General features: G+C 39.3%; 1 protein-coding gene across 1 annotated transcript in view; it reads right to left on the bottom strand.

The window, feature by feature from the left end:
* Window positions 1–464: 464 nt before the first annotated feature.
* The window catches only part of RAVER2 (ribonucleoprotein, PTB binding 2), an 87,649-nt gene continuing 64,471 nt past the window's right edge, over window positions 465–23,642 (bottom strand). The window contains exon 12 of the mRNA XM_039233415.1: window positions 465–1,365. Coding sequence (XP_039089346.1) covers window positions 1,219–1,365 — 147 coding nt within the window. The 3' untranslated portion in view covers window positions 465–1,218. The remainder of the gene's footprint in view (window positions 1,366–23,642) is intronic.

Below are 23,642 nucleotides of genomic sequence, written 5' to 3'. Positions count from 1 at the left end.
AATGCGAGGTATAACTTGCTAGCTCAAAACTGTTACACTCTTACTCTGTAGTACTCCTTCAGAAAGAGCAGTACTGCCTGGTTACATGGTGGAAATCAGGCATTGAGGGTCAAAACACACCTTGTTCTAGCAATTAGGTCATCATTACTTTATGCCATGAAACCAGATGCATAAACCTATGTTGCATGCCTGCTTACAAGTCCTTTGCAAAAATTAAAGGATTAGGGAATTCGTGCTTTTAGATCAGGGGTCAACACACTTTCCCCATAAAAGGGCCAGACAGTATTTTGGGCTTTGCAGACCATCTGATCTCTGCCACAGCTACTCAGCACTTCCACAAGAGCACAAAAGTAGCCATAGATGGCATGGAAGTGAATGAATAGGTTTGCGTTCAAATAAAATTTTACAGAGACTCTGAAATTTGAATTTCACAGAATTCAAATCTTTTCTACTTCACTTAAAAATATAAACATCACTCTTAGCTTGCAGACAATATAAAAACAGGGATGACTGAACTTGACCCCAGGGTGTAGTCTGCCAATCCCTGAAATTACTTCACCAAAACTACTTTTAAAAATACCTTGTTTTTCACAAAAGGTATAAGCGGTACGTATCAGTAAAAGTAAAGCATCTGCAGTTGTGTGTAACTTGGACATCACTACCACTCTGGGTTTTATACTGCAGAGCTAGCGTGGGGGTAATTATTTAGTTTGCACATAGAGCATCTTTATAACATTACCACCACTGTGTCTTGTACTTGCACTCTTGTAGTTCTAGGAAAAAGTCCTAAAAAAAAATCTCTAAATGAGTTATATCTAGGGAAAGTCAATTGAAATGCACACTGGCATATAAGAAACTCATTCTTCTAAGGCTCAGGGAAACAAGACTGTTTCCCATTTATTGCTTCACACTTCTATAGATGGTGACAAAATTACTCCCAGTCCTAAACAAGGAATATTGGAGCACTGTTAAATTCTCCAATGGGCTGTAAGTTAATATCACATTAAGATGCATCTAATTCTAATGGAACATGTCCTCAATTGTCTTATTGCTACTTATTTTTTATTTGGCAATTCTGCTTGCTGCACTATACAGTTCCTTCTGGGAAATTAGAAACCCGTATTTAAAGGATATGGCTAGTCTGAATGTAGTTAAGGCAGCGATGACCAGCAGAGACCCTGCAAAAAACCTTAGGAGGCTCTAAGGAGAGAACTTAACTCAGTAGACGCGCTTCTTCTTTAGGTAGGTTTCCACGTAATATGCTCCTGGGCCCTGAGAATGCTGGTTGACAAATTCCACGGAACCGCCTTCTGGGGCAGAGATGAGATATGATGAGCCTCGCTTTTCACTTCTTAAAGATGACACCTGTGAGGAAAAAACACACTTAATACTAACATCCAAATTAAAAATTGGTTTATCCCTTAAGGATATTTATAAGAAAAGCAATTCTACTTCTGATTTGGTGTAAAAACGAAATAGGACAAATAGCAAAGCTATCAAAAAATTACACGAACTCCTTTATTAAAAGATTAAGATTTCTAATTCAAAATCACTTGAGGAACTTAAAAAAAAAAGATACAAAGCAGCCTCTGAATGCTCTCAACATTTTGGGGAAAGAAAAAAGCAATTGCACTTGCTTCTGCTGACTGAATCAGAATGCCAATACTAGAGGTCAGTAGTCCTCCGAGAAAGGTGACTGGCAGAGAAACTGAGCTGCATACCAAGTTAGATGATGGGTCTGGTGATTTAAAAAGTGGCAACAAACTAGTAGGTGGGAAAACACAATGGTTCCAGACCCCAGGGGAACACAGGTGCTCACAGGGAATTCAGAACAGCTTCCAGGGCTCAGAGGAAGACGGCACAATAGGAAGACCCCGAGCTCACCTCGTCCCACAGAGGCAACTACTACTTCTGAGGATGCACAACATCCTCCAGCTCATCGTACAAAGGCGGCTACATTGCAAAGGGCAGGAGGAGCAGAAGTGCAGTCTGGAACCAAACCCCCGGCACAACTGCCCACCAACGAGAGGGACATCATAGGCACAGAGGAACAAGGGGATCAGAGCGCACACCGGGCACCCTCAGGACCCGCACTGGGAAGGTGAATGTCCATACGTCTGGCTTTCAAAATCAGCAAGATTTAACTCCATGAGAGCCAGAGGGCTGTAAGAAATGGAGTCTCCACCCTCGAAGAGCTAGTAAGCTACAGACAGCCTAAGATACAGCACAGAAGGCGCTTTTAGGACACGTGCCACTGGGGCAGGCATCTGCAGGGCTTTCTCTGGAAATCAAAGTGCTGACAGGCGCCGTTTTTCTTGCCCCTCCCCAGCCTAGCTAGCCAGAGGCTTGCAGGAGTCCGTTGTAGCACTCTTCATCTACCCTGCTAGCACAACCTGCCCTGCTCAGGGAGCGGAGGGCAGAAGCAGACCCACGCCACCAGCACACCTGCGGCGGTCACGGTGGCTCGTTACCTCGCAGACAGCTGGGCCCAGTGCCAACCATGCCCCCCAATGAGCCCACAGCCCGGCTCCCAAGCCAGCACAGGAGGCAAACCCTGCCCACTGGTGTACCCACAGTAGCTGCAACTAGGCCTCGTGGGGAACAAGCCCTACACACCAGTGCACCTGCTGCAGTCACAGCTTGGCCACAGCAGGAGGCACGTGTAGCCCCCATGGGACATTCCTGAAGTGCTCAGTTCTAGTGACTAGGGATTCCTGTACAGGTGACAACAGGACCCCGCTACTTTCAAGATCAGGAGACGTAGCTCACCTACTTAACACTAGAACAAATCCAGAGGTGGACAAAGCGACGGAGGTATATATCCCAAATGAAGACAGAAATCACAGAAAAAGAGCTCAACAAAACAGAGATAAGCAATATGCCCAATAAAGAGCTCGAAGTAATGGTCATACAGATACTCACCAGACTTGAGAGAAGAGTGGATGAACTCACAACTTCAACAGAGAGAGAGAAAATGTAAAAACCAATCAGAAGTGAGGAATACAATAGCCGAGCTGAGAAATATTCTAGTGGGAAGCAACAGATTACAGGGTGCAAAAGAGTGCATCAGGGTAATGGGAAGCAACCAAGCTGAATAGCAAAAAGAATAAACGGCAGGTTAAGAGACCTCTGCAATATCGGCAGAATAATAAAATTTGCATTATAGGGGTCTCAGAAGGAGGAGAGACAGAGAAGGGGCAGAACTTATTTGAAGAAATAATATCTGAAGACTTCCCTAATTTGGGAAAGGAAACAGACATTCAGGTCCAGGAAGCACAGAGAGCCCCAAACAAGATGAACCCAAGGATGTCCACACCAAGACTCATAATAATTAAAATTGCAAGAATTAAAGATAAAGAGAGAACCTTAAAAACAGATAAGCAAATGATCATATACAAGGGGAACCCCATAATTATGGCTGTCCTCTGATTTTTCAGAAACTTTACAGTCTAGAAGGAGTGGCAGGATATATGCAAAGTGCTGAGGGGATAAAACAAACAAGAACACTATATTTAGCCTTACAAGAAATGTTAAAGGGAATTCTTTACAAGAAAAGTATGAAAGGAAAACTCTTACTGGTAAAAGTAAACATACAGCAGGGCATCTGGGTGGTTCAGTTAAGCATCTGATTTTGGCTCCAGTCATGATCTCGTGGTTCATGAGTTTGAGCCCTGTGTCGGGCTGACAGCTCAGAACCTAGAGCCTGCTTTAGATTCTGTACCTCTCTCTCTGCCCCTCCCCTGCTCATGCTCTTTTAAAAATAAACATTAAAAAATTTTATTAAAAGTAAACATAGTAAGATCAATCACAAAGCTAGTAAGGAGATTAAAACACAAAAGTAGTAAAATCAATTATATACACAAAAATTAGTCAAAGGATACACAAAATAAAAAGATACAGAATATCAAATATATGAAATGTGGAGGAAGGAGTAAAAATGTCATGCTTTTATAATGTGTTTGAATGTAAGTAACCATCAACTCAATACAGACTGCTACATACACATAGGATCTTACATATGAACCCAATGGTAACTAAAAATTTGTCTAACAGACAAAAATAGAAAAGAATCTAGGCAGAACACTAGAGAAAGCCATTAAACCAGAAGGGATGAGAGCAAGAGAAAAAAGGAACAGAGAACTACAGAAAAAAAAAAAAAAAGTAACAAAATGACAATGAATACACATCCATCAACAACTACTTTCTTTTTTTTATGTTTACTTTGTGGGTGACCTGGGTGGCTCAGTCACTTGGGCATCTGACTTCAGCTCAGGTCATAATCTCACAGTTTGTGGGTTCGAGCCCCATATCAGGCTCTGTGCTGACATCTCAGAGCCTGGAGCCTGCTTTGGATTCTGTGTCTCCCTCTCCCTCTGTCTGACCTCCCCAATTCACACTATGTGTCTCATTCTCTCAAGAATAAACAAACATTAAAAAAAAAATTATTTTGAAAGAGAGCAAGCAGGGGAGGGGCAGAGAGTGCAGAGTCCAACTGCAGGGCTCAATTCCATAAACCATGAGACATGACCTGAGCTGAAATCAAGAGTCAGATGTTTAACTGACAGAGCCACCCAGGTGCCCCTCAATCATACTTTAAATGTGAATGGACTAAATGCTCCAATCATAGAATGGATTAAAAGAATAAGACTCATCTATACTCACTTTAGATCTAAAGAACTATACAGACTAAAATGAATAGACAGAAAAAAACTAGTCCATGTAAATGGAAGCCAACAAACAAAACCACACATACAGCTGGGGTATCAATACTCAAATACTTTTTTTTTTTTTTTTTTTGAGAGGTGAAGGAAGGCACAGTGAGCAAAGGGCCAAGAGTTAGTGAGTGAGAGAGAATCCCACGAGGGACAGAGAGAGACAGTGCAAGAGGGAAAGAAAGAAAGAAGGAAGGAAGGAAGAGAGGGAGGGAGGGAAGAGAAAGAAAGAAAAGAAAGAAAAGGAAGGAAGGAAGGGAGGGAGGGAGGAAGGGAGGGAGGGAGGGAAGGGAGGGAAGGGAGGGAAGGGAGGGAAGGAAGAAGCAAGTTTCAACCAAAGTGGGGCTTGTGCTTTCCTGAAGCAGGGCATGAGCTCACCCAATGTGGAACTTGAACTTATGAACTGTGAGATCATGACCTGAACTGAATTCAGATGCTTAACCAACTAAGCCACCCAGGCACCTTCACACAAAATACACTTTAAAACAAAGACTGTCACAAGAGAAAAAAAGATCATTACATATTGATAAAGGGATCAATTCGAGCAGATATAACAATTGTAAAAATTTATGTGCCCAACTTTTAAGAATAGCTAAATATATAAAGCAAATATTAACAGATTTTGTATTACTGTCAGTTTCTCCCTTTATAAAAGTGGGGAATGTTAAAACACTATTTACATCAGTGGATAGGTCATCCAGATAAAAAAATGAAAAGGAAACAGTGGCTTTGAATAAAACTCTAGCTTAAGAGAGATGGTACAAAACATTCTGCTCCAAAAGAGCAGAATACATATTCCTTTCAAGGGTACATGGAACATTCTCCAAGACAGATTTTATGATAGGCCACAATGGATGAAATGGAAAGATAGATCATACTGATGGATTGGAAGAATACTGTTAAACTGTCCATACTACCCAAAGCAATCAATCAAAATACTAACAGCATTTTTCACAGAACTACAGCAAACAAACAAAAATTTGTACAGAACCACAAAAGACCCCAAAAGCCAAAGCAACCTTACGAAAGAAGAACAAAGCTGGAGGGATCACAATCCCAGATTTCAAATTATATAACAAAGCTGTAATAATCAAAACAGCACAAAAATAAATACATTGATCAATGGGATAGAATTGAGAGCCCAAAAGTAAACTCACGTTTATATGGCCAATTGATCTACAACAAAAAAAGCAAAAACGTACAATCAAGCAAAGACCGTCTCTTCAATAAATGGTTCTGAGAAAACTGTACAACTACATGCAAAGCAATGAAACTGGATCACCTTCTTACATAATACCCAAAATAAACTCAAAATGGATTAAAGGGACACCTGGATGGTTCAGTCGGTCGGGTGTCCAACTCTTGATTTTGGCTTAGGTCATGATCTCATGGGATCATAAGTATGACCACTGCATCGTGTTCCTTAAGCTGACAGTGTGGAGCCTGCCTGAGATTCTCCTCCACCCCCCCCCCACCCCTCCCATGCACACTCTCTTGCTCTCTTTCAAAATAAATAAATAAACTTAAAACAAAACAAAATGGATTAAAGACCTAAATGTGAGACCTGAAACCATAAAACTCCTAAAAGGAAGCATAGGCAGTAATCTCTTGGGTATCAAACTTAGCAATATTTTTCTGGATATGTCTCTTCCAAGGAAAATAAAAGCAAAAACCCTCAAAACAAACAAAAAGCACAATTGGGATTATATCAAACTAAATAGCTTTTAGCACAGTGAAGGAAACCTTCAACAAAACAAAAACCAAACCCACCCTCTCCTTCCGGCCCACTCCAAGTCACTAATATCTCCCTATAAGGAGTTTTTACACATGTCTGTGCCCCCCAGCTTTTCTGGCTGCCACCCAAGGGACGGTCCCTGGGTTGCCTGATTCTGATAGCCAACAAGACACATATTTATGAGTTTCATAGCACCGTAGCAATATCCTCTCTACCACCTACCTATGACTATGCACCTGGGCCCAGCACAGAGGGAAGAGGCAAAAATTTCCATTTAGGTTTCTCCCGGGAAGAAGTTTAACTACATACTTTCCCAGTTGCTGCCTGCATGTCCAGGTTCTAATCAGCCTGCATCTAGGCACTAATTGGAATTCATCATTTTGGGATACTAATAAGTCTTAGCACAGTATTTAGCACTGCCTCAATGACAGGGAGTCAGAAGAACAGAGGAGGAAGCTTGGTCAATCACAAAGTTTGAGGGACAACTAAGAGTTCAGGCCAGGTTCATCCACTACACAAGACCATTCTGTCAAGACTGGGAGAGATGGCTGTTTTATCTAATGTGCAGAAACAAAGAGAGTCAAGTAAAATGAAGAAACAGAGATGTGTTGCAAACAAAAGATCAAGATAAAGATCCAGAAACAGATCGTAATTAAACAGAGATAAGTGATTTACCTGGAAGGAGTTCAAAATAACAGTAAAAAAATAATGCATGAACAAAGTGAGAATTTCAACAAAGAAAATATTTTAAAAGTACAAACAAAATTCAGAGCTGAAGAATACAACTCAGCTGAAAAAATTCAATAGAAAGTTTCAATAGCAGACTAGATCACCCAGAATGAAAGCATTAATGAACTCTCAGAGTTCCACAGACAGGTCAGTGGAATTAATCCAATCAGAGTTGGGTAGAAAAAAAAGAAAGAATGAAGATAGCTTAAGAGACTTACAGATCACCATCAAACAAATCAATATACACATTATACAGGTCTTAGAAGGAAAGGAGGGAGCAAAGGGCCAGAAAACTTTTTCAAAGAATTAATGGATGAAAATTTCCCTACCCTGAGGAGAGAGACATTGAAATCCATAACACCCAAAGAGCACCAAACAAGATGAATTAAGAGACCTACCCTGAGACATCTTATAATTAAATTATTAGACATTAAAGACAAGGAGAAACACTGAAAAGCAGCAAGAGAAAAAGCAAGTTGTTATACAAAGGGACCCCCATAGTTCTATAAGCAAAGTTTTCAGCAAACCTGAGACCATTAAAGTCCTAGAAGAAAACATAGGTGGTAAGCTCCTTGGTATCAGTCTTCATGATGATTTTTGGAGTTTGACACCAAAGGAAAGGAAACAAAAGTAAAAACAAAGAAATGGGAGCTCAAGAAACTAAAGCTTCTGCTCAGCACAGGAAACCATTGACAAAATGAAACCATCTCCTTTCTCTACTAAAGGAGAAAATATTCGCAAATCATATATCTGAAAATGGGTTAATGTCCAAAATATATAAAGTACTCATATAACTCAATAGCAGGAAAAAAAAAAAAACCCAACCAAACTGCTATTATAAAATGGACAGAGGACATGAATAGACAATTGTTCAAAGAAGACATGGAGATAGCCACTGGGTGCATGAAAAGATGTTCAATAGCGCTAATAATCAGGGAAATGCAAACCAAAATCACAGATAGCAGGAACACACGAGCATGTGATGGGACATAGCAGTTAGTCCAGGGAAGACAGTAGCAAAGTTGGAAAGATATGCTGGCCTCAACCATGGAAGGAGTGAGAATGAGATATCATCTCCTTATTAGAATGGCTATTATCGACAAAAGATATTAATTATACTTGAACTAAAGTTAAAAGATTAACAATGAAAAAAAAAGATGTAACATTGGTAAAGATGTGCAGAAAAGGGAGCATTTATGCACCTTTGGGAATGTAAATTGGTACAGCCACTATGAACAAAAGTATGGAGGTTCCCCAAAAAATTAAACTACAAATGTAGTTTATAGAATTCAGTAATTCTACTTTTGAGTATTTATCTAAAGGAAAGAAAAACATTAACTCATAAGTGATATCTGGGCCCCTATGTTCATTGCAGCATTATTTACAATAACCAAGACATGAGTTGGGGCACCTGGGTGGCTCAGCCAGTTAAATTTCTGACTTCAGCTCAGGTCATGATCTCTCGGTTGGTGAGCTCAAGCCCTGCATTGGGCTCTGTGCTGACAGCCAGCTCAGAGCCTAAAGCCTGTTTCAGATTCTGTACCTCCCTCTCCCTCTGACCCTCCCCTGCTCATGCTGATTCTCTCTCTCAGAAATAAATAAAACATTAAAAAATTAAAAAAAAAAAGATAACTTGTTAGGGCGCCTGGGTGGCTCAGTTGGTTAAGTGTCTGACTTCAGCTCAGGTCATGATCTCACAGTTCGTGAGTGTGAGCTCCACACTGGGCTCTGTGCTGCCAGCTTGGAGCCTGGATGTGCTTGGGATTCTGTGTCTCCCTCTCTGATGCTCACACTCTCTCAAAAATGAATAAACATTTAAAAAAAATAACAAGACATGAAAGCAACCTAAGTGTCCATCAATGGATGAATGGGTACAGAGAATCTCTCTCTCTCTCTCTCTCTCTCTCTCTCACACACACACACACACACACACACGGAGGGGGAGAGAGAGAAAAGAAGAAAAACATTATTCCGCCATAAAAAAGAGAATATATTGCCATTTGTGACAACATAGATGGGCCTTGAGGGCATTATGCTAAGTGAGTCAGAGAAGGACAAATACTGTATGACCTCGCTTATATGTGGAATCTAAAAAACAAGCAGAACAAAGCCAATTAAACTACAGATACAGAATAAAGATAGGTGGTTGCCAGAGATTGGGAGTGGGGGTGGGTGAAATGGGTGAAGCTGGTTAAAAGGTAGAAACTTTCAGGTAATAGATAACTAAGTCCTGGGGATGTCATGGACAGCGTGGTGCCTAATACCATATTGTGTATTTGAAAATTACAAGAGTAGATTGTAAAAGTTCTCATCACAGGAAAAAAAATTTGTAACTATGTGTGGTGATGGATATTAAACTAGACTTATTGTAGTGACCATTTCACAATATATGCAAATATTATATTGTAAACCTGAAAATAATATGTTATATGTCAACTATATCTCAATTTAAAAAAAGAGATTCCTGGGGCACCTGGGTGCTTCAGTTGGTTAAGCATCCGACTTCAGCTCAGGTCATGATCTCACGGTTTTTGGGTTTGAGCCCAGTGTCGGGCTCTGTGCTGACAGCCAGCTCAGAGCCTGGAGGCTGTTTCAGATTCCGTACCTCCCTCTCTCTCTGACCTTCCCTGGCCCACGCTCTCTCTCAGAAATAAATAAAACATTAAAAAAATTTTTTTTTAAAAAGAGATTCCACCCTAGGTGAAGACTGCCTGCAACAAAATTGCATACTGAGACCCAGATTCCTCCACTACCAAGCCTCTAATTATTCCTTCAGCTGCCTTTCACTTGAGTCCCTCTGTTGGTGATCTCACTGAGTGATAGACTGTGCCCACTAACACTGTCAGGTCCTTAGCTTCAGGTATAAAGAACTCTTTTTCTTATTAGTGTTCTTCCTCTAGTAAATGGTTAGTCCATTAAATTAAATTTTGAAAAGCCCAATTCATTTTTCAAAGATAACAAGGAGAGAAATAATACCTAACTCTGGGGTCTGGAAATCACACACTTTGAATTCCTTTCCCTTGAATCTTCCTGCTATGTAGTCATCCATGTTTCATGTTTTAGTATAAAGCAAATCAATACTGTGAATTTTCCTCTCTTTCTGTGCTATCTTTATTCCCAGAAGCCAGGCAGGAAATTTATTATGTGCTTCCACGGAAAGGACTTCCCAGTTGTGTTCTACACCATGGAAGTAAGAATCAAGTGTGATGTAGGAGAGATCAGCAAAACACTTCACTGAGCAGCACAGGAAGTATCAGTAAGAAGAGGAAATGAAAATGGACTTCATTATCACCCATACAACTGGGAGAAAGAAAAATTTTTCTGATACACTCTATCAAAGATATCTAATTTTTAGTGCAAGAACTGTTGGGTACAATGGGAAGTGATGATAATTAACATTTTTGAAACAAAGTTCAGTGTTCTCAGGGAAGTAAATCAGGATGAGAGAGAGAGAGAGAGAGAGAGAGAGAGAGACAGGAAACCACAAGAGAGCGGAAGAGTATATACAAAGCAGGCAAATACTCTTCCCTCTATTTCATATTTTGCAGGGCATGGACATCCATTCCTTCAGAGACAACTACTGAGGTCACTAGGCTGTGTGCTATAAGATTACCGAGATAAATGAAGATTGGACTGTGCCCTCCAACAGCTCATATCATAGGGGAAGTAAGAAAAGCACAAAACATACTTCTAAAGGGAGAACACCACTATGATGAAAGAGAAAGAGGCAACGTGCTCGAGCTTTTTCATAGAAGGGAAAATGGGAGAGGAAGGTGTGAGACATATGGACAAAAGCGTCTGAATTTGGATTTGGAGATGATTTTGGATATGGACATGAGGAGACCAAGAATGACAGTTCTAGCAGAGAGGAAAGGCCTGAGCAAAGGCAGGTTGTAGGAACACATGGGCCTGTGATGGGGCGCAGTGGCTGGTCCGTGGAAGAGCATAGGGGCAAATGAAGTTGGAACGGCAAGCTGGCCTCAGTCATGGAGGGGCTGGAATGCTAGGCTAAGATTACAAGTGGAATAATCTGATCTTGGAATCTAGAAAAATAAGCAGCTCTATTAAAAAAAAATGTGGAAATGAAAGAGATAGGCACTAGATATATGCATGTGGGCAAATACACAGATTATACGTGACTTAAAACTTTGACTAAAATTTTACAAGAAAGAAAAGAAAGTGGTATACTTTGAAAATCTGAAAAAACAATTTATGGGCATTTATGCTTTGGAGAGACTAAAGCAAGACACTGAGTAGACGAAAATGTACACTATTCAGGTGGGAATCAAATTAGCAAAATATCCAAACCATAATACACTTGAGAGATAAACTAACAAAATTTAATGATGATGATAGCCTACACTGTTTCACCAATGTCAGCCCTGCGCAGTAAGCAAAAAAGGAACAATCTCCAGTGAATAGGTGTGAAAAACAGAAGCTCAAATAACTTATGGGACTTGGCTTAAATCACAAGGTTATTAAATGTTAGAGCCATGAATCCAACCCATTTTTTCTCACATTGGTGTCCTTTTCATTATCCCAATTTTGCTTATTTTTAAAAATCCCTTTTTTTGCACACATTTAATTACTATGAAGCCCATTCTGTACTTATGCAGTTGCTATTTTATTGTTGGCTTTGAAGAAAGAAATATTTTCTTCCTTTAATTAAAGCAAATATTTTTATCTTCATGTAATTGTAGACTAATTTTCTTTTCTTTCCAGGTGAATTTAGAATGCCATGGTTTCACTTTTTGACAGGCAAAGTTTAATGCTTAAGATGTGTCTTAAGCTCAGTATTTAAGCTCACTTCAATAACAGAACGGAAAGCTAGTTTTTTTTTTTTTTTATGTTTTTTATTTATTTCTAGGAGAGAGAGAGAGAGCGTGAGCAGGAGAGGGTCAGCGAGAGAAGGAGTCACAGACTCTGAAACAGGCTCCAGGCTCCGAGCTGGCAGTCAGCACAGAGCCCGATGCGGGGCTCGAACCCACGAACCGCGAGATCATGACCTAAGCGAAAGTCGGATGCCCAACCGACTAAGCCACCCAGGCGCCCCTGGAAAGCTAGTTTTTAAGAGACCTTATAAGAATTCATGAAAACGGCATCTGAAATATCCCTCAGGGACATTCCTTTGGGCTTTAAGTTTATTTATTTTGAGAGAGCACTCATGCACAAGTGGAGAAGGGGTAGAGACATAGGAGGTGAGAGAGAACCCGCACCATCAGCACAGAGCCTGACACAGGGCTCCATCTCATGAACTGCAAGATCATGACCTGAGCCGAAGTCAGATGCTTCACCGACTGAGCCACCCAGGTGCCCCACTTTGGGGTGTGAATTTTATTTGGCTTCTCTGCTCCTGGTCCAAATTCACAATAGGTATCATTCATGTTCTTCTGAAAGGGATGTAATAGCTTAGTGTCCACTAAATACACAAACTGGTTTTTGGAAAATTGGGCCTCTACTTAGGGCTCCTCAGCCTCACCTTTACCTTTATTTTTTATTTATTTTTTTTACAAATAGTTTATTGTCAAATTAGTTTCCACATAACACTCAATAACACTCAGTGCTCATCCCCAAAGTGCCCTCCTCCATGCCCGTCCCCCCCTCCCCCCCACATCCATCAGTCCTCAGTTTTTGTCAGCATTCAAGAGTCTCTCATGGTTTGCCTCTCTCCCTTTCCCCCACCATTTCCGCCCTTCTTCTCCCCCTTGTTCCTCAGTTAAGTTCCTCCTAATCCTCCTATACGTGCAAACATATGATATTTGTCCTTCTCTGCCTGTCTTATTTCGCTCAGCATAACACCCTCTAGGTCCATTCATGTTGCTACACATGGCCAGATTTCATTCTTTCTCATTGCCATGTAGTTTTCCATGGTATAGATAAACCACATCTTCTTGATCCATTCTTCTGTTGATGGACACTTAGGCTCTTTCCATGTTTTAGCTATTGTGGAGAGTGCTGCTATGAACATTGGGGTACATGTGCTCCTATGCTTCAGCATTTCTGTATCCCTTGGGTAAATTCCTAGCAGTGCTATTGCTGGGTCATAGGGGAGTTCTATTGTTAGTTTCCTGAGGAACCTCCACACTGTTTTCCAGAGGGGCTGTACCAGTTTACATTCCCACCAACAGTGTAGGAGGGTGCCCGTTTCTCCACATCCTTGCCAGCATCTAGAGTTCTCTGATTTGCTCATTTTAGCCGCTCTGACTGGCGTGAGCCTCACCTTTACCTTTAGCCCAACTTTACCTTCTCCAGGTCTTGTCTCATTAGGGAAGTTAGAGGAGATGGAGAGCCAAAAGGGAACAACTGTACTAGTTCTTCTAGAATCTGAATCAAACTCTTAATATTCCTTTCTTAGGGTTTCAAGTCCAGCTCTTTGGACTTTACACCTAAAGAAACATGAATTTGTTCATCTTTTCTGCATTAAGCATACCATTTTATTTAAATACATTTTTTCTCTTTTCTCTAGTTAAAAATGCTTTAAAACCCATTTTGCTTTATTTTGCGACATGTAGGATATAACAATAAAATGTCTCTCTCTTATATAGATGTCTTTGATTTTCACATTAATTTTTGCTTCTCAGCTACCTGCCTTTCTTCATGAGTGATATTAAGTCTTAACTTTGAAGGACTGATCCTCCAAAAGTATGGTAGCACATTCCAAAAAAATAAAACTAATATTTGAGTGCCCCACTAATTTCAGTGTACCAAGTTATACAAATCTATACCTTAGGTTTAAGTATGGTTTCTAAAATATTTATTTATTTAGTGAAAGAAACAGAGAGAAAGAGAGTAAGACAGAGAGCATGTGAGAGAGAGCGAGAGCATGCGAGAGCGAGAGAGAGAGAGAGAGAACGAACAGATGAGTATGAGAGAAAATCTTAAGCAGGCTCCACATTCAGCGCGGAGCCTGACACTGGCTTTGATCTCACCACTATGAGATCGCGACCTGAACTGAAATCAAGAGTCGGACACATAATCAACTGAACTACCCAGCTGTCCCTAAGAATGCTTAATAAGGACTCTTAAAATAAGTCAGGCAGAGAAGGACAGATATCTTATGTTTGCACGTATAGGAGGATTAGGAGGAACTTGATGGAGGAACAAGGGGGAGAAGAAGGGGGGAAATGGTGGGGGAAAGGGAGAGAGGCAAACCATGAGGGACTCTTGAATGCTGACAAAAACTGAGGACTGATGGATGTGGGGGGGAGGGGAGATGGGCATGGAGGAGGGCACTTGTGGGGATGAGCACTGGGTGTTATATGGAAACCAACGTGACAGCAAACTATTTAAAAATAATAAAAAGTAAAAAAAAATAAGGACTCTTAAAATATCAAAATATACACGTTAAAATCCTTTGAAAAATTAGACTAACGTGTCAGAGTAGCAATTCAAAACTATCTTTAAATTGTACGCTTATTTTATTTTTTTAACATTTAAAACACTGATTTGGTTTATAAACAAAAGATTTTAAACTAACGAAGGTAACTAAATTCCAAATTATTTTTTTTCTTAATTACAGTTTTTGGCAAAATCATTTCTTAAAAATTATTTTCCAAATTATTGGCTAGGGTTACTATATTATCTGTAGTTCCATAACTATTGTTTAAAGTAGACTTAGGTTTTTAAAAACAATCTATATAGTTAGTATCTATCACAAGGTTCTTTTTGTCACAAAAATCTTTTTGGCAGGGCTCCTTGTACTGTCTGCCCACTAGGTGGCAGCCTTGCACTCCCTATGAAAGGAGTGAACGCCAAGCAGGCCTTTTTGTTCATTTTTTAGTTTCCTATTTCCTCATCACAAAGTCTTATCACACATTCTGTGGTTGATTCCCTGAAACAGGCAATCAGCTTCCTTTCAGGAAAGACCCCTGTAACCAAGGGCAACACAAGAGGACAACAGGCAGGTAAATCGTATTCTCTTAACCTGCAACACACCAGGCAAGAGTCACATGAAAACCTCAAATCACAATTTTAACAGTCCTATGACACAGCAGAAGTAATTCTTACATCATTCCTTACATAATTAAAACTAATTAGGAGGCCAAACTGAAAAGATGCTTAAGAGAAATTCTGACCTATTTTACCTGCTTTATTAAAATAGGGGAGGAAGGAATGTCTTGTTTTTGACAGATTTTAATTAGATGTTAGGTTAGGCATTTAATAAAAACTTAATAAATTGGCTCAAAGGCTTTTCCCTTAAAGTAGGCTTCTCCCAGCCGTCTGACATAGACATACCTCTCTCGGAACCTGACATTTCAAACTCCATTCATATATTTAAATTCACAGGATCACAGAGCCATCATGCTACTATCATTGACAGAGTATTATACATTTTTAAATAACCGCATCTATTTTTGATTTAAATTTTCTCAGTAAGAGAATATTTAAGGGCAGCCTGGGTAGTGTAGCCAGTTAGCTGTCCAACTCTTGGTTTCAGCTCAGGTCGTCCTGGTTCATGAGTTTGAGCCCCGCATCTGCGCTGAGAGCTCAAAGCCTGCTCGGTATTCTCTCTCTCCCACTCTCTCTACCCCTCCCCAGCTCACATTCTCTCTTTCTTCCTCAAAATAAATAAATAAAAACTTCTTTAAAATTATTTTAAAATTTTTAAAAAGAATATTTAAAAGGTACACTTTTAGAGAAAAGAAATAATGTTGGCTCAATGGCAGTACCCAACTGTTATAATCAACTAGAGAAATAGGATGTGTAGCCCATTTTAAATTGTTTTCAAATTAGAACTAGATCTGTAATTAAGTTTTCTTATCATTAGATACTTTGAGGATCTCTAAAACACTGTGTGAAAACGCCGCCCTCTGTTTAGTACAGTTAGACTTTTTATTTTATGAGTACACCATTTGTTGATGTTCATAAGGTTGTGTAGCCATGACCACAATCTAATTCCAGGCCATTTTCATCACTTCATAAAGGATACCCTGTACCTGTAAACAGTTACTCCACAACTCCTATTTCCCTGACCCCTAGTAACTGTTCACTTTCTCTAAGAATTTGCCTATTCTGGATATTTCATATAAACAGCATCATATAGGACCTTTCGAATCTGGCTTAGCATAATGATTTCAAGTTTAGTTATATAGTGACAAAGATCAGTATTCCATTTCTTTTATAGGTACATAACATGTCATTGTATGGAATATGCCACATTTTGTTTATTCACTCATTAACTGATTGACACTTGGGTCATTTCCCTTTTGGCTATTATGAATAATGCTGCTATGAAAATTAATTAAATTAATTAAAGGGCACCTGGGTGGCTCAGTCAGTTAAGTGTCCAACTTCGGCTCAGGTCATGATCTCGCAGTTCGTGAGTTAGAGCCCCACGTCAGGCCCTGTGCTCACAGCTCAGAGCCTGGAGCCTGCTTCAGATTCTCTCTCTCTCTCTCTCTCTCTCTGCTCCTTCCCTGCTTGTGCGCTCTCTCTCTCTCTCTCAAAAATAAACGTTAAAAAAAAGCTAATCTCCAATTTTGTATGGGGACAGTATATTTTCAATTCTCTTGGATATGTGATTCCTAGGTCATATGATAACTGTGTGTCTAACATTTTGAGGAACTGCCTAATTTTTCTAAGGCAGCTGCATGATTTTATATTCCCTCCCGACAATGTATGAGAGTACTAATTTCTCCACTTCGTTGACAGCCCTTTTTATGGTTCATTTTTCTTCATTCTCTTTCAATTGTTTAGGCTGGATAATCTCAGTTGACCTTCTTCCAAATGTGTTGATTGTTTCATTTGCATGTTCTAATGTGCTATGTATGCATAGTACATTTTTCACTTCAGTTATTGTGCTTATTCAAGTCCAGAACTTCCTAATAATTATTGCCAGTTTTATATATATATATATATATTTTTTTTTTTTTTTTGATGAGAGAACATTTAGTTTCTTATTGTGCCATTTTTTTTGTTGATATACATTTGGCCTGGATTTTCCATTTAGGCCTATGATACACTGCAAATTAATTTTAGAGTATAGTTTGAGGCAAGAGTCAGGATTCACGTTTTCCAGTATGGATAATCAACTGTTCTAACAACATTGCTACTCTTTACCTATTGAATTGTTTTGGCATCTTTTTCAAAAATCAGTTTACCATTTAAGCATGGGCATATTTAGACTCTGTTCTGTTGTAGTGATCTATTTGCTGGTCACTTTGCCAAAACCCCTATGCTTCACTGTTATGACTTTGTAGTAAATCTTGAAATCATATGGAGGAAGTCTTCTACATTTGTTTTTTCATAAGACTGTTTGGGTATTTTGGTTCCTTTGCATTTTAATACAAACTTTAAAAATCAGCTTGTCAAATTCTTTTAAGAAAAAGGCTGCTGAGAAACTAGTTGGGGTAACAGTGAATCTATAAATCAGTTTTGGGAGAACTGATATATTACCAATATTAAGTCTTCCAATTCATTGACATGTATAGCTTTCCATCCACAGACATCTTGTTTAGTTTCTTTCAGCAATGTCTTGTTTTCATTGTTCTTACAAATCTTCTGTTAACTTATTGCTATGTATTTCAGGTTTGATTCTGTTGCAAATGGAAATTTTAAAAAACTTTATTTTCTAATTATTTGCTGCTTGTACACAGAAACACAACTGATTTTTGCATACTGCCCTATCTTGTGACTTTGCAAAGTTTATTAGTTTTAATGGTTGCTTTTTAGATTCTTAAGGATTTTTCATATAGACACTCATCATATGCAAAGAGAGACTTTTACTTTTTCTTCCCATTTCATATCCCTTTTAAAAAACCTTGCTGCAGTGACTGAAACTTCCAGTAAAATGTTAAAAAGAAGCGGTAAAAGTATATAGTCAAGCCTTGCTCTGACAACCTCTTTAATTGGAGCTTGTACTCTATTTTAACTCTTATTATCACTCAATTTGGGTTTCCTGCCTAGCTATTTGTTTTCTATTCATCCTCGTTTTTTATTTCCTTTTCTGATATTTTTTGGCTTAATCAAATGTTCTTAGAATTCCAGTATAATTAAACTACTGACACTTTAGTATACTGTTTTGTATTTTTTTAATGGTTGCTCTATGGATTACAATGTGTTTCATAACTTATCATAGTCTACTCAGTGTTACTATTCTACTTCATATAAAATGCACTAATCCCACCACTATACTTTCATTCACCCCATACTACAGTGTCCTTTGTACAGTTATCAAATATGTTATGTCTATTTAAATTACAAACCCCACAATGTTATAATTTTGCTTTTAAATAAATTGAGAAAATATATAGTATTTTATTTACCTACATATTACCAGTTATTTTAACATAGTAGTTCTCCATAAGGGGTAAAATAATGGGTAGAGGACAAGATACTGCTAAATATCTCCCAATGCACAGGATAGTCTCCCCACCCCCTACCTAGTCCAGAATGTCAATGCCAAGGCTGAGAAATGTGCCCTAGGAAAAATGTGCATTGTTTTTATCTAGTTACTTTTAAGATACTCTCTTTCTAACTTTGGTTTTCATCATATTACTTGATGTGTCTAGGTAAACTGTTTTTATTTATCTTGCTTTGCAGGGGAGATGTCTGAGCCTGTTAGGTCTGTAGGTTTTTACAGCCAATTTGGGAGATTTTTACCATTATTTCTTCAAATATTTCAGGTCACATTACGGGTCTTCCTGGAACACCAATTACACTTATTTTAGACGGCTTGATATTGTCCCTCAGTTCGTGAGGATCTGTTCACTGATTTTCATTCTCATTTCTGTTCTTCAGATTGAATTATTTGTCTTTATGTTAATAACTTTTTTTCCTGATTTCTCCAATCCTCTGCCAAGCCCATCCATTATATTTTTGTTTCCAGATACACTTTTCAATTATAGAGTTGCTATACTTTTTTAATTTCTTGTTGAAAATCCCCACCTATTCACTATGACTTTATTTTCCTTAAGCTCTTGAACATATAATTGCTGTTTTAAATAAGACCAACATCTAGGTCATCTTGGGGTCAGTTTTTATTATTTACTTTTCTTCTTTAAAAAATTTTTTTACTTTAAAAAATTTTTTTACTTTTTTACTTACTTTTTACTTTAAAAAATTTTTACTTTAAAAAATTTATTTTTGAGAGAGAGAGAGAGAGAATGAGAAAAAGAGAGAGAGGGAGAGGGAGAGAGAGTGTGTGGGGGGAGGGGAGGAGCAGTGACAGAGGGAGACACAGAATCTGAAGCAGGCTCCAGGCCCTGGACTGTCAGCACAAACCCTGATGTGGGGCTAGAACTCATGAAACACGAGATCATGACCTGAGCTGAAGTCAGATGCTCGACTGAGTCACCCAGGTGCCCATAATTACTCTTCTTAATTGCCACATTTCTTGTTTCTTCAGCTATCTAGTAATGTTTATTCACTGAACACTATACATGGTATATCATAAAGACTGTAAGTGTATAATCTTTCTCTGGTGATTATTGATTTTTTTGTAACAAGGAGATAATTTTGCTGAACTCAGACTCCAAAACCCTGTCTCTTCTGTGCAGGGGAGGAATTCAGTCTGTTCTCAGTTCTCATCATCTGCCAGCTGTTGTTTTCCACCAGGACCTGGAATCCCCCTCACAAACATGCACAGTCAGTTAAGTGTATGCTTCTGAGTTTACACAGAGATGTTGAGGCTCCGTCCTAAGCAACCCCTTTTTCAGCGACTTCATGCTTATTTTCCAGCCTTGCTAATGGTTCTGAACTGTGTGCTCTGACCCCACCAGCAGTAAGTGTATGGACTGCAGGTGGTGTTAGGCAAAAAGCCACACAAAGACAAGTCTCATCTAATGCAGTTTCCATCTATCAAGGACTAACTCCCCTTCAGGTCCTGCTTGCTTTTGATCATGTCCCAAGCCTTCAGATAGTTGTTTTTCTTTCATATTTAGTCCAGTTTTAATAATGGTTATCTGCAGTAGAAATAATGTGATACAGGCAACTTCACCAATATTGGAATACCAGTTAGGATTTTTAAATGTGATAGTTTTATTGGAAATAGGGATTATTATATTCATCTGGACCTCGACACATTCATCTCTCCCAATTCTTAGGTTTAGCAGCTAACACAAAGAAACAAACTTTTTATGAGACCCTACTTCCACGGATGAAGAAACTTCTCCACGGTATAATGAAAATAGTGTGGACTTTGTCATCACAGAAATTGTTTGCTAACTGCATGAACTTACAAAGATTATTAACTTCTTTATGCCTTTCTACTTGTATCGAGGGACAGTCTCCCAGGGTTGTCAGAAAAGTCAAATGCTTACATCACAAAGCATATAGCGAGTGTTCAAAACAAAACAAAACAAAATGTTGGTTTCTTTTCCTTAGACCTCTTCCTCCATTCCACCAGTACAAATACAAAAAATTCCTAAAACATGGCCACTTGTTTTTCTAGTTACTTCATTCCATTAGTAACATCTAATCGAGTTCGCTTCACAAGGATGAAAGAACACAAGGCTGATAACAAAACTCACTTGATGAACAAACGCAAGGTAGAAACCGAGACTGTTGAAGGGGACAACGAGCCCAGGAAAGAGCCCCACATCCACGGTGTCTCCAGGTAAGCAAGTATGGAGGCAGGAGGAGGAGGGCAACGTAAAGGCATCTTTACCACAGAACTTCTCCACGTGTGAATAGAGAAGTGTCTTCTGTGGTGATGAAAAGTACACAATGAACCACAGTAATCTAATAAGCAGAATTGTTATTGAAAAAAGAACAAATTTCAAAAGTGAAATGAACGCAAAGGTAAGGAAAAAATTAACTTAAAAAATTAAATCATACATGTCAGCTGGGCAGAAGGTGGAATGGGCGGACCCTACAATTGCCTTGTTTCATGGATACAACTACAGAACAGTGCGGTCAGTGTAAATCAGCTAGAAAATGGCCCAAAGACTGGCAGAACAAACTCCACAACTAAAGGCAGGAGAGAGGCCACAATGAAGAAGGTAGGAAGGCTGAAGACACGGCCTGAGAGTGAAACAGATCGTGGTGTCCATGGTGGGGAGGGAGCCAATGGTGCCAGAGAAGGGTAGAAAACAGATTTCACCCTGGGGAGCTCATGAATGAGGAGGACAAATCTCCATAATATTTGCTTTTGAAAGTGAGAGGGGCAAAATTTCTGAGTTCTTAAAACCAGCAGGACTTAAAGGCTGGAATTTTAAAAATCAGCAGGCTGAGCTCTGGGAGAGCCTAGATGGCAGTAGGAGGCAGAAGCCCTGACCTTAAAGAGATAGCACAGTAAATAGCTTGTGCAGATACAGTGTCGACAAACAGTTTGAAAACACAGGGGTAGAGAGGAAGAAGAGGGCTTTGCTCATCTGGGAGCATGGCCTGGAGAGTCAGGGATCACAGAGAGACCCCTCTGGGAACAACGGAGCTGCCAGGCACCATTGCCCTCCCAGCATAAACAACGGCCATCTGTGGGAACCAGCATGGCACCAGCACTCCTTTCCTAACTTGTTTACACCAAGTCTCCACCCCGGACTTAAGCAGATCTGCCTTTCCCAGTCATACATGCCTTATTCTTGGCACTGTGAGCTGTTCCCCAGAAGACCAGAACACATCTCCTGACCTGTGCCTTTTGTGGGACTTCAGTTCTGGCAGTAATGGCGGCAGGTCTCATTTAGCAAGCAGACCGCTGCGCGCTTGCTAGAGAGCCTCTGCAGACCACTGGACTGAAGGAAAAATAGGCCAAGACTCAACAGCAGGGTACACTCAACACACAGAGACACTGAAGGGCCAGGTCCTGGAGAACAGGGGACAGTGCACTGTGGGACACCGGAGGGTCTATTCTTCATAAGGCTATTATCATTAAGAACATGAGAAGTAGCTGACTTTCCTAACACACAGACAGAGGAAGTTAGAGAAAATGAGTAGACAGAGAAACATTCCAAAAGAAGGACCAAACCACAGCAAGAGACAGCAGTGAAAAGGACAGAAGTAATATGCCTATCATAAAGATACTCCCTGACCTGGAGAAAAGAGTGAGGCACAACACATAGATTAAAAAAAATAATAATAATGAATCAGAAATCAAGAACACAATAAAATTTAATAAAAAATATACTTGATGGGATGGATGAGCTAGAGGCAGCAGAGGAACAAATCAATAACTTGGAAGACAGAGTGATGGAAAGTAACCAAACTGAGCAAAAGAGAAGAAATTATGCGAATTGAGAATAGTCTTAGGGAACTCAATGATTCCATCAAGCATAATAACATTCATATTGTAGGGATCTCAGAGGAAGAAAGAGATGAGAGGGCAAACAAATTATTTAAGGAAATAATCTAGGAAAGTAAATAGACATCCAGATCCAGGAGGCACTGAGAGCTCCCTCCAAAATTCAAAGCAAGGAGGTCCACACTAAGACACGCAGTAATTAAAATGGCAAAAAGTAGCAATAAGGAAAAAGTTTTAAAGGCAGCAAAAGAAGACAGTTATACACAAAGGAAACCCCATAAGGTTATCAGGATTTTTCAGTAGAAATTTTGCAGGCCAGAAGGGAATGGCATGATATATTAAGAGTGCTGAAAGACAAAAACATGCAACCAAGAATACTCTATCCAGCAAGTCTTTCATTCTGAATAGGAGACTAAAGAGGTTCTCAGACAAAAACTAAATGAGTTCATGACCACTGAACCAGTCCTACAAGAAATATTAAAGAGGAGTCTCATGAGTGAGAGTATGGCAAGTAAACACAAAAGCAGTACAAATAAATATTTCCATAAAAATCAGTCAATGGACACATAAAATAAAACGATGTAAAATATGACACCATATACCTAAAACATGTGGGGAGAGGAGTAAAGAATGGATTCAAACTTAAATGACCATCAGCTTAATATACACAGATGTTAATATAAACCTAATGGTAACCATAAATAAAAAACCTATGATAGATATATAAAAAAGAAAAAAGAAATCCAAATGTATCACTAAAGAAAGCCATCAAACTATGAGAACAAGCAAAGATCAGAGAAAATCTACTTAAAAACAACCACAAAACAAGTAACAAGATGGCAATAAACACGTCTATCAGTAATTACTTTGAATATAAATGGACTAACTGCACCAATCAAAAGACATAGGGTGTCAGAGTAGATAAAGACCCATCTCTATGCTGCCTATAAGAGATTTATTTCAGATACAAAGATATCTGCAGATTGAAAGCGAGGGGAGGAGAAATATTTATCATGATAAATGGGTGTCAAAAGAAAGCTGGGGTAGTAATACTTATATCAGGCAAAATAGACTTTATTTTTTTTAAGTTTATTTATTTTGAGAGAGAGACAGAGAGATTGAGCACAAGCGGTGGGGGTGGGGTGGGGGTGGAGGGCTGTCTGTGCCAACAAAAGGGATAGAGAGAATCCCAAGCAGGCTCTATGCTGTCAGCACAGAGCCTGACACAAGGCTCAATCTCATGAACCGTGAGATCATGACCTGAGCCAAAATCATGAGTCAGACATTTAAC

The sequence above is a fragment of the Hyaena hyaena genome, unplaced genomic scaffold (genome assembly GCF_003009895.1).
Source record: "Hyaena hyaena isolate Hyena2069 unplaced genomic scaffold, ASM300989v1 scaffold_75, whole genome shotgun sequence".
NCBI lineage: Eukaryota > Metazoa > Chordata > Mammalia > Carnivora > Hyaenidae > Hyaena > Hyaena hyaena.
Note: the sequence above shows the minus strand (reverse complement) of the source record. Positions and strands in the feature narration are given on the sequence as shown.